The 17,882-nt window shown below is 39.7% G+C and overlaps 1 protein-coding gene across 2 annotated transcripts in view; it reads right to left on the bottom strand.

Moving 5' to 3' along the window:
* The window catches only part of YTHDC2 (YTH N6-methyladenosine RNA binding protein C2), a 256,373-nt gene that overhangs the window by 186,902 nt on the left and 51,589 nt on the right, over window positions 1-17,882 (bottom strand). For both annotated transcript variants that reach the window (XM_053701553.1, XM_053701552.1), the window contains exons 17-19: window positions 11,685-11,765; window positions 11,098-11,180; window positions 9,827-9,932 (exon numbers count right to left, since the gene is read on the bottom strand). In XM_053701553.1, the coding sequence (XP_053557528.1) occupies window positions 9,827-9,932; window positions 11,098-11,180; window positions 11,685-11,765 (270 nt within the window). The remainder of the gene's footprint in view (window positions 1-9,826; window positions 9,933-11,097; window positions 11,181-11,684; window positions 11,766-17,882) is intronic.

Genomic DNA, 17,882 nt, shown 5'->3' with positions numbered 1-17,882 from the left:
TAAGACTATCGTAAACTAAAGTACCTTATTATCACTTAAGCATTATCTTTATACTATTCTAGAGATGGATAATATATAATAAAGAATGCATTAGCAAGGGTCTGCCACAAATAAAATAACAAATTAAAATAAGACATTCATTTGTGAATCGCTGGTGAATAACAAAATACTATTGGACACAAGATATCCCCTCTACATATGTATTACACTTCATCAGTACTATGAATGTTTTATATTAAAGAGGATACCTCCCTCCTCTTCCCTTTTTCTATTTCCCTCACATTAGTATTACTTTTTATCAGTCTTATGTTTTACACTATAAGAGGATATAACCTCTTCACTTTTTTTTTCACTGTATAATTCGTATGACTGTCTTATATTTAGAGGATATCACTTTTTTATAAAAATAAAAATTCTTCCCTCTATATATCAATTTTAGCTTGTTTTTTATTATTGAAGATGAAGAAGTGACTCATGGACTTCGTTTGATAAGTTTTTCTTTAAACTGAAATGTGATGTAAGTCATGTTTGTATAAAATGATTGATTTTATTTTCGCATATGTATATTTTATGTTCTTTTTTTCTGTATTGTTACCCATGTATTATTAAATAACTAAAAAAAAAAAAAATTCAAGTCCCAAAACAAGGTTTAAATTGGTAGTTGTAAAAATAAAAAAAAGCACCAAATAAAAAAGCACCAAATATATTAAGGCTAAGCAGTAGAATATATAACCATTAAAGGTGTAATCAAAAATAGAATAAAAGATATGTATTACCCTTAATATGTTAAAATCTATATAAATACATAAACATCATAAGAACATAATAACAGATACATAATAGTGAAAAAGTCCCAAAAGAATTAAAGTTCACTGAATAGAATGTGTCTTCAAAACGTGTATCAAAAAATCCCAAAATAATATAAATAGTGTCCAAAATCAATATCCAATAATAAATCCTAAGTAGTTCTTCTACTCCCCTATGCCCTTAAAGAAACATCACAGGATTTGTAATATTGTCTCTCCATGAGGATCGTTAACGCCTGCAGATGATCTTCCATCTGTTTAAGTAATCTCCATTGAATCAGGGTTATATTGGGCTGGAATGGAAAAAAATTATTCCCTCTTAAACAGCACAAAAACTTGGAAGCCACTCCCTCTCTCTCCAAATTCTTTATCCCAGACACAAGTACTATCAATAGCGGAGTAGCAGACGCTGTGTGGGCAAAATGTCTGGTGCCATTCTCTATAGCCGCATGTTCTGCAATCTCTATAGTAAGTCTAATTTCTTCTTATGCTCATATCCTTCAAATAAAGTGATTCCTTTATGCACAGGACACTGTGCTGATGCTCCCACAAGGAAGGGGGGGGGGTGTAGCAGGCCCTACCACTTGCGTGTTGCTGAAGGCCCCAACAGTCCAGAATAGCAAAACAAAATTAATCATCAGATGTGGCACATCATTCTGTAACCTAACAAATTCTGCAGAGATTTATATCACATTTAAGAGGTAATATTGCTTAAGACAGCATTCGGCTACATCACAACTTCCATTACTCCGCTGCTATGTTTTCAGCCCGGACATACCCCAGAAAGGTACTTTTTAGACGATTTTTTAAAACTCATGAATGAAGGTGGCCTTTATTTAAAGTGATGGTAAATCATTGCGCTTTGAAACTCTAGGATTTATCATCACTTTAAGCAAGTGTATTTTAACACATTTTGCCAATTGGAGTATATGCTGTTCAAAAATAGTAACCAACTAATTTTATTTTAAAAGGTGTTATTTTTAGCAGTAGTGTGAATATAATGTAATTGTGGCCCTGGCCAATCCCACCATTAGTAACCAACCCTCCATAGAAAATATTTGAGAACTTCTGGATTATGAAATGATGAACAATGATGCTGCATGATACACATCAATACAGATACAAATTGTGTTACTGTGGCCCCTATATACAGCTTAAGGACCATAGTGGTGCAAGTTCATTTATATTAAGTTTTACCAGTTTAAGACCACTGCTTCTTAACCTGTCTGAAACCTCAGATGTCAAACATCCTGGACTTATTCATTGAAGTTGACTGAAAAGCCATGTTCTTGAACGATTGGTTGCATGAAATCTGGAGGAGGGGCAGCACAAGCATTTGCTTGTGCAATGTTAAATTCCAGCAGTAAATGCTTCATCAGAGACCCCAAAGAAGTGCGGACAGGTTCACTATAATGGCCATGGTGTTAAAGGGACACAAAACCCACGAAACAATTGACCTCCAATAGCCAGAGCACTATAAATATGTGCATTTTGTAATTACAATAGCGCTTCATATATCAACAGATTTTTAGTTTTTTACTTCTGAATTTTTATTGATTTCCGAACCCACCGACCGGCAATAAGTTTTAATTCTCCAATCCACATTGATAACTCCAGTTATCAAGATGGCAAATTTTCTTCGGTATGCGCATGCGCGATTTAACCTACTCGTCATAACAGACGTCACCGCAGGAAAACATGCAGACCCACATAATCTATACCCAACATAGACGATGACAACGCTGAAGATAGAAGTTATGTAATTATGAGCGCAGCGCTGCAAGAATCTCCCTAACAATAACGAGCACAATATAAATATATATAATTATTTATATAATGAAATTCAGTGAGAGCCCTATTCAGTGAGAACAAGACAACCTATGCAATCGATTGTCCTGTTCAAAGCGCTTGCGTTATTCCCATAACATTGTATGGGTAAATGGAGTCATTGCACGCATATGCGCATGCGTGGGTAGACAAATCTATATGCGCATGCGCATGGTCAGAAGAACGCTAAATAATGAGATGCAAGAAAATAAATTTCAATTGGGAAGTTTGTCGGATCGTGCGCCTCCCATATTTGAGGGTTGTCTGATGTGACGTAATACCCAAAAATAAAATTTAATTATTATCAAGTTTAGAAGCTTCGTTACAAGCAGCAAATAGGTATGTTATAATATTTATACATGCTAAATGTATTATTTGTGGTCTGTTGGTGCAAAAAATTAGAAAGTTTTGGAATCCTTTAAATTACAGAAATATCAAGTATAATAGATGAAGGGAAAAAACATAATTTATGCTTACCTGATAAATTTATTTCTCTTGTAGTGTATCCAGTCCACGGATCATCCATTACTTGTGGGATATTCTCCTTCCCAACAGGAAGTTGCAAGAGGATCACCCACAGCAGAGCTGCTATATAGCTCCTCCCCTAACTGTCATATCCAGTCATTCGACCGAAAACAAACAGAGAAAGGAGAAACCATAGGGTGCAGTGGTGACTGTAGTTTAATTAAAATTTAGACCTGCCTTAAAAGGACAGGGCGGGCCGTGGACTGGATACACTACAAGAGAAATAAATTTATCAGGTAAGCATAAATTATTTTTCTCTTGTTAAGTGCATCCAGTCCACGGATCATCCATTACTTGTGGGATACCAATACCAAAGCTAAAGTACACGGATGATGGGAGGGACAAGGCAGGATTAAGCGGAAGGAACCACTGCCTGAAGAACCTTTCTCCCAAACACAGCCTCCGAAGAAGCAAAAGTATCAAATTTGTAAAATTTTGAAAAAGTGTGAAGCAAAGACCAAGTCGCAGCCTTGCAAATCTGTTCAACAGAGGCCTCATTTTTGAAGGCCCAGGTGGAAGCCACAGCTCTAGTGGAATGAGCTGTAATCCTTTCAGGGGGCTGCTGTCCAGCAGTCTCATAGGCTAGGCTTATTACGCTCCGAAGCCAAAAGGAAAGAGAGGTTGCCGAAGCTTTTTGACCTCTCCTCTGTCCAGAGTAAACGACAAACAGGAAAGATGTTTGACGAAAATCTTTAGTAGCTTGTAAGTAAAACTTCAAAGCACGGACTACGTCCAGATTATGTAAAAGATGTTCCTTCTTTGAAGAAGGATTAGGGCACAACGATGGAACAACAATCTCTTGATTGATATTCTTGTTAGAAACCACCTTAGGTAAAAACCCAGGTTTGGTACGCAGAACTACCTTATCTGCATGAAAAATCAGATAGGGAGAATCACATTGTAAGGCAGATAGCTCAGAGACTCTCCGAGCCGAGGAAATAGCCATAAAAAACAGAACTTTCCAAGATAAAAGTTTAATATCAATGGAATGAAGTGGTTCAAACGGAACTCCTTGAAGAACCTTAAGAACCAAGTTTAAGCTCCACGGGGGAGCAACAGGTTTAAACACAGGCTTAAATCTAACCAAAGCCTGGCAAAATGCCTGGACGTCTGGAACCTCTGCCAGACGCTTGTGCAAAAGAATAGACAGAGCAGAAATCTGTCCCTTTAAGGAACTAGCTGATAATCCTTTGTCCAAGCTTGGAGAAAAAACAATATTCTAGGAATCCTAACTTTACTCCATGAGTAAGTCTTGGATTCATACCAATAAAGATATTTACTCCATATCTTGTGGTAGATTTTCCTGGTAACAGGCTTTCGTGCCTGTATTAAAGTATCAATGACTGACTCGGAGAAGCCACGCTTTGATAGAATCAAGCGTTCAATCTCCATGCAGTCAGTCTCAGAGAAATTAGATTTGGATGATTGAAAGGACCTTGTATCAGAAGGTCCTGTCTTAGAGGCAGAGTCCATGGTGGAAAGGATGACATGTCCACTAGGTCTGCATACCAAGTCCTGCGTGGCCACGCAGGTGCTATCAGATTCCCCGATGCTCTCTCCTGTTTGATTTTGGCAATCAGTCGAGGGAGCAGAGGAAACGGTGGAAACACATAAGCCAGGTTGAAAAACCAAGGCGCTGCTAGCGCATCTATCAGCGTCGCTTCTGGGTCCCTGGACCTGGATCCGTAACAAGGAAGCTTGGCGTTCTGGCGAGACGCCATGAGATCCAACTCTGGTTTGCCCCAACGATGAATCAACTGAGCAAACACCTCCGGATGGAGTTCCCACTCCCACGGATGGAAAGTCTGACGACTTAGAAAATCCGCCTTCCAGTTCTCCATGCCTGGGATATGGATTGCTGACAGGTGGCAAGAGTGGTATTCTGCCCAGCGAATTATTTTTGAGACTTCTAACATCGCTAGGGAACTCCTGGTTCCCCCTTGATGGTTGATGTAAGCCACAGTCGTGATGTTGTCCGACTGAAATCTGATGAACCTCAGTGTTGCTAACTGAGGCCAAGCCAGAAGAGCATTGAATATCGCTCTTAACTCCAGAATATTTATTGGAAGGAGTTTGTCCTCCTGAGTCCATGATCCCTGTGCCTTCAGGGAATTCCAGACTGCACCCCAACCTAGAAGGCTGGCATCTGTTACAATTGTCCAATCTGGCCTGCGAAAAGTCATACCCTTGGACAGGTGTACCCGAGACAACCACCAGAGAAGAGAATCTCTGGTCTCTTGATCCCGATTTAGCAGAGGGGACAAATCTGTGTAATCCCCATTACACTGACTCAGCATGCATAATTGCAGCGGTCTGAGATGAAGGCGCGCAAATGGCACTATGTCCATTGCCGCTACCATTAAGCCGATTACCTCCATACACTGAGCTACCGAAGGGCGCAGAATGGAGTGAAGAACACGGCAAGCATTTAGAAGTTTTGATAACCTGGACTCCGTCAGGTAAATTTTCATTTCTACAGAATCTATAAGAGTCCCTAAGAAGGAGACTCTTGTGAGTGGGGATAGAGAACTCTTTTCCTCGTTCACTTTCCACCCGTGCGACCTCAGAAATGCCAGAACTATCTCTGTATGAGACTTGGCAATTTGAAAGCTTGACGCCTGTATCAGGATGTTGTCTAGATACGGAGCCACCGCTATGCCTCGCGGTCTTAGAACCGCCAGAAGTGAGCCCAGAACCTGTGTAAAGATTCTCGGGGCTGTAGCCAACCCGAAGGGAAGAGCTACAAATTGGTAATGCCTGTCTAGAAAGGCAAACCTTAGAAACCGATGATGATCTTTGTGAATCGGTATGTGAAGGTAGGCATCCTTTAAGTCCACTGTGGTCATGTACTGACCTTCTTGGATCATGGGTAGGATGGAACTCTGAGGAATTTGTTTAAGATCTTTAGATCCAAAATTGGTCTGAAGGTTCCCTCTTTTTTGGGAACCACAAACAGATTTGAATAAAAACCCTGTCCTTGTTCCGTCCGCGGAACTGGATGGATCACTCCCATAACTAGGAGGTCTTGCACACAGCGTAGGAATGCCTCTTTCTTTATCTGATTTGCAGATAGCCTTGAAAGATGAAATCTCCCTTGTGGAGGGGAAGCTTTGAAGTCCAGAAGATATCCCTGAGATATGATCTCCAACGCCCAGGGATCCTGAACATCTCTTGCCCACGCCTGGGCGAAGAGAGAAAGTCTGCCCCCTACTAGATCCGTCTCCGGATAGGGGGCCGTTCCTTCATGCTGTCTTAGAGGCAGCAGCAGGCTTTCTGGCCTGCTTGCCTTTGTTCCAGGACTGGTTAGGTTTCCAGGCCTGCTTAGATTGAGCAAAAGTTCCCTCTTGTTTTGAAGTGGAGGAAGTTGATGCTGCACCTGCCTTGAAATTTCTAAAGGCACGAAAATTAGACTGTTTGGCCTTTGCTTTGGCCCTGTCCTGAGGAAGGGTGTGACCCTTACCTCCAGTAATGTCAGCAATAATTTCCTTCAAACCAGGCCCAAATAAGGTCTGCCCCTTGAAAGGAATGTTGAGTAATTTAGACTTCGAAGTCACGTCAGCTGACCAGGATTTAAGCCATAGCGCCCTACGTGCTTGGGTGGCGAATCCGGAATTCTTAGCCGTTAGTTTAGTCAAATGAACAATGGCATCAGAAACAAATGAGTTAGCTAGCTTAAGTGTTCTAAGCTTGTCAATAATTTCAGTCAATGGAGCTGTATGGATGGCCTCTTCCAGGGCCTCAAACCAGAATGCCGCCGCGGCCGTGACAGGCGCAATGCATGCAAGGGGCTATAAAATAAAACCTTGTTGAATAAACATTTTCTTAAGGTAACCCTCTAATTTTTTATCCATTGGATCTGAAAAAGCACAACTGTCCTCAACCGGGATAGTAGTACGCTTTGCTAAAGTAGAAACTGCTCCCTCCACCTTAGGGACCGTCTGCCATAAGTCCCGTGTAGTGGCGTCTATTGGAAACATTTTTCTAAATATAGGAGGTAGGGAAAAAGGCACCCCTGGTCTATCCCACTCCTTGCTAATAATTTCTGTAAGCCTTTTAGGTATAGGAAAAACATCAGTACACACCGGTACCGCATAGTATTTATCCAGCCTACACAATTTCTCTGGTACTGCAACTGTGTTACAGTCATTCAGAGCAGCTAATACCTCCCCAAGCAACACACGGAGGTTCTCAAGCTTAAATTTAAAATTAGAAATCTCTGAATCAGGTTTCCCCGAATCAGAGATGTCACCCACAGACTGAAGCTCTCCGTCCTCATGATCTGCATATTGTGACGCAGTATCAGACATGGCTCTTACAGCATCTGCGCGCTCTGTATTTCTCCTAACCCCAGAGCAATCGCGCTTGCCTCTTAATTCAGGCAACCTGGATAATACATCTGACAGGGTATTATTCATGATTGCAGCCATGTCCTGCAAGGTAATCGCTATGGGCGTCCCTGATGTAATTGGCGCCATATTAGCGTGCATCCCCTGAGCGGGAGGCGAAGGGTCTGACACGTGGGGAGAGTTAGTCGGCATAACTTCCCCCTCGTCAGAATCTTCTGGTGATATTTCTTTTATAGTTAAAGACTGATCTTTACTGTTTAAGGTGAAATCAATACATTTAGTACACATTCTCCTATGGGGCTCCACCATGGCTTTCAAACATAATGAACAAGTAGTTTCCTCTGTGTCAGACATGTTTAAACAGACTAGCAATGTGACTAGCAAGCTAAACAAGTTTACAAGCAATATAAAAAACGTTACTGCACCTTTAAGAAACACAAATTTTGTCAAAATTTGAAAGAAAAAAGGCAGTTACACTAACAAAATGTTTACAGTGTATGTAACAAGTTAGCAGAGCATTGCACCCACTTGCAAATGGATGATTAACCCCTTAATACCCAAAACTGAATAATAAAAGACAAAAACTTTTTTTTTTTTTTTTTTTTTTCTTCAAACAGTCACAACTGCCACAGCTCTACTGTGGCTTTTTACCTCCCTCAAAAACGACTTTGAAGCCTTTTGAGCCCTCCAGAGACGTCCTGGATCATGCAGAGGGAAGCTGAATGTCTCTGTCAGTATTTTTATCTGCACAGAAAAGCACTGAAAAAGGCCCCTCCCACTCATATTACAACAGTGGAAAGCCTAAGGAAACTGTTACTAGGCAAAATTCAAGCCAGCCATGTGGAAAAAAACTAGGCCCCAATAAGTTTTATCACCAAATACATATAAAAACGATTAAACATGCCAGCAAACGTTTTATATTACATTTTTATAAGAGTATGTATCTCTATTAATAAGCCTGATACCAGTCGCTATAACTGCATTTAAGGCTTTACTTACATTAGTTCAGTATCAGCAGCATTTTCTAACAAATTCCATCCCTAGAAAAATATTAACTGCACATACCTTATTGCAGGAAAACCTGCACGCCATTCCCTCTCTGAAGTTACCTCACTCCTCAGAATATGTGAGAACAGCCATGGATCTTAGTTACTTCTGCTAAGATCATAGAAAACGCAGGCAGATTCTTCTTCTAAATACTGCCTGAGAAACAGTACACTCCGGCACCATTTAAAAATAACAAACTTTTGATTGAAGAATAAACTAAGTATAAAACACCACACTCCTCTTACGACCTCCATCTTGGTTGAGGCTTGCAAGAGAATGAATGGATATGACAGTTAGGGGAGGAGCTATATAGCAGCTCTGCTGTGGGTGATCCTCTTGCAACTTCCTGTTGGGAAGGAGAATATCCCACAAGTAATGGATGATCCGTGGACTGGATACACTTAACAAGAGAAATATAAAAAACAAATATACAACAGAGCACTATTTATATTATTATTCAAAGTAGATCCTGTAAAATGGCATATTTGTAAACATTTAAAAAAAAAAAAAAGGAAATGAATTTATTTGCTGCAATACCCCTGTAGGATAAGTGAACTAATGATCAGGTGCAGCTCCTAAATATCCCTCTGAAATAAAAATGTAATCTACGGTTTAAATTGTTTCAGTACATAATTAATAGTGCCAATACCTAGAATTTGGAAGCAAATACAAATACCATCTACCCAATACTGGAAGAGCCAAGTTACCCTCAACCTCTCAATAAAAAGGTATCGATACCTCTGTTCATATCAATTAGATATCTGTTAAGGAACTATTGACACCTTCTCATCCTTCTTAAATAACCTAATAATTGTTCTGTTAATGGCCAATTAATAGTATTTTTCCAAGTGAGGAGGGTTTGACTCTTTTCCTCCTGTAATTGCTAAGTTTCTGCGATTCTTCTTCATACGCTCAACTGAGTAATAATACAGTTTCTATAAATGATGCTGTTCCACATTTTATTTTGTTTTACAGTCATACTGTTTTATAAGTTATTTATGGGGCTTAAATTGTTTGTGCAATTGTTTATTTTATTTTTAAACACTCCAGTCCGTCAACTATACAGCTACATATGCAATACACCTCTGTGCAATGATGCATCTCTTTATTTATATACTTTGTTTGCTGTATAAACTTAAATAAAGTTTAGGGATTAAAATGTACCATTTGAGCTATTATGGGCCAGAACCACATTTTTCAGTACAACATCCTGAGTGAAAACATAAATGTTCTGTTGTTATTCATAATGTATCATTTGGAAAGGTCAATACTTACATGAAGAGGCATTCTCAATAATTCTGGCGTTTGAAATTCTAACATGTTCTGAAAACGAAGTCTGCTAAATAGGCGGAAACAGATCCCTGGTCTGCAGCGACCAGCTCTGAAAAAAAAAAATTATCATCAGGGTATTCTTAGTGCTAGTATTTTGATCAACAAGCAGTAGGGTGAACTATTTCAACTGTTGCATTTTACTGAATGGCTAAATATAAATGGGCCCCATAGACTTTTCAAACAAGTAGCCAGAGAATCATCCCAGCAAGGGAACCTGTCCACCTGAATTTAGGATAAGTAAGGCAGCAATGGCCACCAGCAGTTAAAAGGATAGGAAAGTCAAAATTAGACTTGCATGATTCAGATAGAGCATGTAATTTTATTACACTTTTAAATTCACTTCTATTTTAAAATGTGCTTCATTCTCTTGGTATCCCTTGTTGAAAATAAATGCGCACATATCCTACACTAGTGGGAGCTAGCTGATGATTGGTGCCTGCACACATTTGTCTCTGATGTGTTCAGCTAGCTGCAGTAGTGGAATGATGTTCCTTCAGCAAAGAATAACAAGATAATAAAGCAAATTTGATAATAGAAGTAAATTGGAAAGTTGTTTAGAATTGTTTAGAATTGTATGTTCTATCCAAATTGTGAAAGAAAATGTTAGGGTTTCCTGTCCCTTTAATAATGTACACAAATTTCGTTGTGCAGCCCTCCCATACTTTAGCTCAACCTACTGCACAAAAGCCTGGCTTGTTGATCACCTTCAGTCTTGGATGTTTTAAAGGGACAGTAAAGTCATAATTAGACATTTATCATTCAGACAGAGCATACAATTTAAAACAACTTTCCAATTTACTTATATTATTTAATTTGCTTCCTTTTCTTGGTATCCTTTGTTGAAGGGTTTATCTAGGTAAGTTCAGGAGCAGCAAAGCAACTTGGTTCAAATTGCTGATTGGTGGCTGCATATTATACATTGCAATACAGCCGTCAAATTGTCTGCACACAAGGTGTAAGGGGCTTAACTGCACCACAAAAGCTTTTGTTTTCCTAATGGACTGGTATTACCTTAAATATCAAAACTTTACAAAATGAAATTTGATGGACTAGAATGGGGTTCTTAAGTATGTGATACTTCAATAAAACACAGACGCCAAAGCTTATATACACAAACACTCTTCGCTTGATTACGCTTCACTATATATTTTTAGCACCCCAACAGTAACTGCAGTAGTTTAAGAATTGAAAGGGATATTAAAAGTTCACATTACCTTCCTTTCCTTTGAAGTGCACTTGCTTTAGAAATCCACACCATTTTAAGCATAGTGACATGGTTCAAAGCATCAAAAGATTTCTAAAAAAAAAAAAAAAAACACAAAATGAAAAATAATAAAAAAACAAACACTTTTGAATTCATACAAAATGCTCTATATCGTATACACACATACAGATGAGAGAGATTGATTTAGAGAAGGTTCAGAGAATGTTGAATACAAATTTGATACTCAATAAAGACACCTTTTGACAATGAAAAAAACTTAACATAACATTATTAAGATAAATCATCCAATTTTAAAGAGTTTCTGATTTACTTTTGTATACGTACAACCCTCAGAAAGGTAATAGTTGTTGTTTTAAACACATATTGGCTAATATTTGCATTTAAGAACAAAAAAAAAACAACAACAAAAACAACAAAGACACAGACAAAGAAGATTGTGACTTACAGTCTGAGAAAAAAAAGTAATTATTGATAATTTTATTTTTTAAGAAAAGATTAATTAAAAAGTTTGGGTTTTAAAATAAGTTTGGATTTTTGGATTTGGGGATTTGTACCTGCGCCATGTACGTAACATACCTCCTTCACTTTACCAGAGTCGATTACAAATACTACATCATTTACAGTGATGCTGGTTTCTGCTATATTAGTTGAAAGTATCTGCAAAAGAAACAAGGCAGTGGTCGCAGGTAAATTATCCATTTCACAGCTGAGTCATTTCCACACCCCTATGCTAGAGCTGTTTTAATTATGGAATTTACACATAAATTTCAATCTTTTTTTTTTTCTCTGAGCGGTACCCACACAATTTATGGCTTATATTTTTCAGAAAACCAAACATTTTTAAAAAATAACTTTAGTTTGCAGAAATACAATATGGCAAAACGCCACCATATGGATGGCATACAAAAAAAAACACATTTGTACGTCATTTTCTATGGTTTACATAGTAAATAGCAGAACAGAAACATTTTCTAAATATTTCAAATTCACATTTTATTCCACATTTTGCATCACTTCACCTTGACAAAATACACAAATGAATTTAAGTGGAGCATTCATTTCTCGCGTCTGCAAACAGTAAATTTGCCCGTTAGCGGGAACGCAATAAATAACCAGTCATTACAAGTGGCTGGTTATTGCTACCGCAAGCTTGTGGTAAGAATTAGATCTTATAAAATTAACCAGATATCAGCTCTCTGGTTAATTTTATAAATGTCCCCCAAAATGACCCCAACTTAAGTGTTTGCATTTTTGTTTAAAAATAAAAAAATGCAAACAGCACTTAGTAGTTTTTGGGGCTTAAAGGGACAGTACACATAGAAAATAATGTTATAGAATTCTGCACATAGTGCAGCGGGAGCGAGCTGCACTGAGTATAATGGCGTGGTCGGGCCAGGCTGTGACTAGACAGCTGGCCAGATGTGCTGTGTAAAAACCAGACCCGCTCAGAAGAGCGGGTCTGGAAAACACTAATTTTTAATAAAACTTTGCAGGCAATATTAGGTTATATAACTCTAGAGCTAATATAATGTTATATAATTCTGCACTATGTGCAGAATTATATAACATTATTTTCTATGTTTACTGACCCTTTAAGTCGGTGGCTGGGGGGGGACGCACTGAAAAGTGCCTTTACATTGCAGTCTATGGAAATGTGTGTTTCCAGTAAATATATATGTATATACTTATATATTTATGTGTTACTATATGTATATACACATATTAACACAAATACATATTAGCAGTATATATTCATACACATATATATTTACAATTTGCTGTCCATTGCTGCGCTTAGGTTCTGTGCTGTCTCTGACAGCATCAGAACGAGGCCCCCTTCAGAGCCTAAGGAAGCACAATATTTAGCACTACTTGTAATCTGGCCCATATTGTTCATTTGAAATTAACAACTGAAATCGGAGGATTAAAATAACCACACAAATATTACATGTATTTTAAAATTACACAAAATTCTGATTTCCCTACCTACCCCAACCCAAAACTCACTCAGAATAGCAAAAAAATATTAAAAAAAAAAAGGAATTTAAAAATTAAACAGTTCTACCAAAAGTTATCCTATAAAGATTTCACAAAATGTAACCTTTTTTTTTTTACATTTGCCCATTTCCATTTATTTTGATTCCTAAAAACTATCAAAACAAAAACATCATTATTTCTAAAGACACTCATTTTAAAGCTAAAAGGACATGAAACCCCTTATATTAATAGTGGAACCTCGCTCTTTCAAATGTGGGGTCTTATTATATATTTTGAGGTGAGGGGGTAAAAAATTACTTTAAAAGTGCCAGAACCTCCAAAATAGAACCAATGCTAAGAGGGATTTGCTATTGTTGGGACAATTGGCTAGCAGCTGGATGGGCACAGGAACATTCATTTGAAAGATGAGGATTGCTGCTTTTAAATAAAGGGTCTCAAGATTACTCTGTTTTGTGGGGGAAACATAGGGGACACCCTAACCTTTGTACTGTGGTTCTGATATATATTAGCATCCAAGGCAAGTGACTACTCCTTTGAAAGAGCGGCCTCTCCTAAAAACAGTGTTTATTTGTAGTGACAGGGTCCACTTTAAAGCCAACAGCAGAGTAAAAAGCACCAAGTAGACAATCATGATGACAATCATCTGCTACCTAAAATGGCATGAGACCTATCATTTAAAAAACAAAATTTATGCTTACCAGATAAATTCTTTTCTTTCCTGGCAGGGAGAGTCCACGACTTAATTTATTACTGTTGGGAATATCCACACCTGGCCACCAGGAGGAGGCAAAGACACCCCAGCCAAAGGCTATAAATATCCCTCCCACTTCCCCTATCCCCCCCAGTCATTCAGCCGAGGGAACAAGGAAAAGCAAGAGAAATATTAGGGTATAGAGGTTCCAGAAGAAAAATTAACAGGGAAGCCGCCTAAAAAAATATTACGGGCTGGGTCGTGGACTCTCCCTGCCAGGAAAGAAAGGAATTTATCTGGTAAGCATACATTTTGTTTTCTTTCCAAAGGCAGGGAGAGTCAACAACTTCATTCATTACTGTTGGGAACCAATATCTAAGCTCCAGAGGACACTGAATGAATAAAACTGGAGGGCAAAAAGGAAAGGCGGACCCTAATCTGAGGGCACCACAGCCTGTAAAACTTTTCTCCCAAAAGCTGCCCCTGCAGAAGCAGAGACTTAAAATTTATAGAACTTTGAATTAGTATGTGAGGAAGACCAGGTAGCCGCCTTACAAATCTGATCATTCTTGAAAGCCCAGGAAGAAGAAACTGCTCTAGGGGAATGAGCCGTTAATCTCTCAGGAGGCTGTTGTCCAGCCGTCTCATAAGCCAAAGGGATGACACTTCTCAGCCAGAAAGATAATGAAGTCGCAGTGGCCTTCTGACCCCTGCGCTTACCAGAATATAACACAAACAAGGAAGAAGATTGCCTGAAATACTTAGTAGCCTGAAGATATAATTTTAAGGCACATACATCCAGATTGTGAAGCAAACATTACTTTAAAGGATTAGGACAAAAAGAAGGGACAACAATTTCCTGATGTTGCGATTCAAGATTACCTTAGGTAGGAAACCTAACTTAGTACGTAAAACCGCCTTATCAGAATGGAAAATAAGGTAATGAGGATCACACTGTAAAGCAGAAATCTTAGAGACTCTGCAAGCTGAGGCGATAGCCAACAAAAACAATACCTTCTAGGATAGAAGCTTAAAGTCAACAGAATGCATAGGTTCAAATAGAGAATCTGGCAAAACACGAAGAACAAGGTTGAAGCTCCAAGGAGGAGCAACATGTTTAATCACAGACTTGATTCTAGCCAGAGCCTGAACAAAAGACTGCACGTCCGGAAGATCCGCTAATCTCTTGTGCAGTAAGACCGACAGGGCCGAGATTTGACCCTTCAGAGAACTGGCGGATAAACCCTTTTCCAAACCATCTTGTAGAAAGGAAAGAATTCGGTTAAACTTTACCTTGTGCCATGGAAGACTGCGTTCCTTACATCAATGAAGGAAAGTACTCCATAACTTGTGGCAAATAATGCGAGTGACCGGCTTGCGAGCCTGGATTAAAGTGTCTATCACTCTATCCGAAAAACCTCTCTTGGATAAGACTAAACATTCAATTTCCACGCAGTCAGTCTCAGAGAATAGAGATTTTGATGTAGGAAAGGACCCTGAGTCAGAAGGTCCGCACGACAAGGTAACCTCCATGGAGGGGGAGGACATTCTTATTAGGTCCGCAAACCAAGTCCTTCGTGGCCACGAAGGAGCTATTAGTATCACCGGAGCCTGCTACTGCTTAATACGAGCCACTAATCAAGGAAGAAGGGCCAATAGAGGAAAAAGATATATGAGACTGAACTTCCATGGAACCGCTAATGCGTCTACCAATTCCACTTGAGGATCCCTCTATCTCGACCCATATCTGGGTAGCTTGGTACTGAGACAAGAAGCCATGAGGTCTATCTCCTGCACCCCATCTGAGAGTTATCTCTGAGAACACCTCAGGGTGGTGAGCCCACTCCCCCTGGTGAAAGGATTGTCTGCTGAAGAAAGCCGCTTCCCAGTTAACCACCCCCGGGATGTGAATCATAGACAGAAGAAAGTTGTGAGATATCGCCCATTTAAAAATTTGAGACACCTCCATCATTGCTAGGGAACTTCCTGTTCCTCCCTGGTGGTTGATGTAAGCCACTGAGGTTATATTGTCCGATTGGAATCTGATATACCGGGCAGAATAGGCACTGTAAATCACCAAAAGGACTTTAGAGTGGTCTGAAGGGACAGACATGCTGCCAATAGCTTTGAGCGTGTCTGATCTGTCAGAAAGATCCCGGATCGGGGGCCGGCCCTTTATGCAGATTTGTTATCTGTAGTCTTCTTGGCCTGTTTGGATTTGTTCCAAGACTGGTTTGGCTTCCAAGTACTCTTGGGTTGTTCGAGTTTGGAGGACTGAGTCAGCAGAATTTTGTCTGAGTGAAAGGAATGAAAAGTAAAGGACTGGCGACCCTTAGTTCTCGCCTTCTTATCCTGGGGAAGGAAAGCACCTCTACCTCCTGTAACAGTTCTACCTTAAACCTAAAATTTGGTTCCTCAGGAGTAGGAGATTTAGTTTCAGATAACTCTGAAAGCTCACCTTCAGATGCGACCGAAGTTAGATCATCCTCAGAAAGGTGAGACAAACTAGCCAACTCAGACTGAAGAGAGGTGTTAACCCCCAAGTCAGTGGAACTATGCTTAATCTTTCTCTTACATTTTCCAGAGATAGGCAAAGCGTTTAATGCAGCTGACACCGCAGACTGAAGCTGTGAAGTAAAGTGTGCTGGTAAAAAATTACCTTTCAGCCGGAGATAAAGGTGCGCCGCGGGGCACTGCCTGTATCAAAGGGTTAAAAGGGGACTGCAACTGCAGAATAGGCATCTCCTTGACAACTGAGTCCTGAGAGGTAGAAGGCTCAGAGTGCATAAAAGTACCAGGGGATAAACCGGATTTAGACCCCTTCTTGGTCTTTAACACAGAACATAAACATGCATTTGTTACATTGATCGCTGAAATAGAACCCTCTGAGGGGTTAATATCAGAACCCTCCATAGCGGCTATAAGGTCTCAAAGTAGAAGCAACGGAAAATAAATTTAAACACCTAGCGTGGCACCTTTACCCTCAGCCTTGGCTGAGGCACTCACCACCTCCTGGCTAAACAAGCAAAGTGAAGTCAGGATCTCTCCCAATGCCTGCAGCGAACGCTATGTGTTGATCACTAGGCAGGAACAAACTTCCGACCATGGAAACTGCGCCTAGTGACATGGTGCGCATCTAGAGACCGCCCCCGGCTAAGAGAAAACCGCACAAAGCTGATTAACAGCTGCGCAATGGAAAAAAAAGGCCCCAGTGAGAAATATTTTCCAAACTGTCCTACGTCGTCTGTCTGCAAATTTATGAGCCCCCAAAAAAAAAAAAGGGAAAAGCCCTTACACACGTACTCCAGTTGGGAAGGAGCTAAGCAGCACACAAATGGCCCCAACTGCTTAATAAATTAATCTCTTCATTATCAAAGGCACAATCTAGCATAAAGGATTTACCCTCCAGGATCAAAGCTGTGGGGCAGACACAGCGCCTCAAGCTCTGACAGTCTCAACAAACACATCTGACAGGGACCTGAAGATAAGGAGAAAACCGTGCAAAACTATAACACTGAATTCTCAGGAAGTGATAGCTTTAAGTCTAGATAGTGGTCAGAGATCGTACCCTGCGACATCAAGAGCCAGCGTTCACCACAACTCTCACAGAGAATTACATGGTTACTCACACAACTCAGTCCAAACTTGAAAGGAGCATACCCATTAATGGACTAAAAATGTTATTCTAACACTTCTCTGCCATCCTCCTATAGTAACGAAAGGCAAAGAATGACTGAGGGGATAGGGGAAGTGGGAGGGATATTAATAGCCTTTGGCTGGGGTGTCTTTGCCTTTTCATTGTGGCCATGTGTTGATATTCCCAACAGTAATGAATTTAGTCGTGGACTCTCCCTGCCTTTGGAAAGAAATGGGCAATCCCCTCTTTTATGTGACTGTGTGTGTGTGTGTGTGTGTGTGTTGTGTTGTATGCTGTCTTTAGAGGCTCCTTTGCCCTGGTGATCAACTAAAACGTAGAGGGGGCCATGACCCCTCATTTAAAAGAGAGTAATTCCTACTGCACATGAGGTGTTTCATACCTCATATTAAATTAGAGGGGGATATACAAACTCTGTAGTAGCCCCCCT

This window comes from Bombina bombina, chromosome 2 (genome assembly GCF_027579735.1).
Source record: "Bombina bombina isolate aBomBom1 chromosome 2, aBomBom1.pri, whole genome shotgun sequence".
In the NCBI taxonomy this organism is placed as follows: domain Eukaryota; kingdom Metazoa; phylum Chordata; class Amphibia; order Anura; family Bombinatoridae; genus Bombina; species Bombina bombina.
The sequence above is the reverse complement of the archived record's forward strand: the minus strand, read 5'-3'. Positions and strand labels throughout refer to the sequence as shown.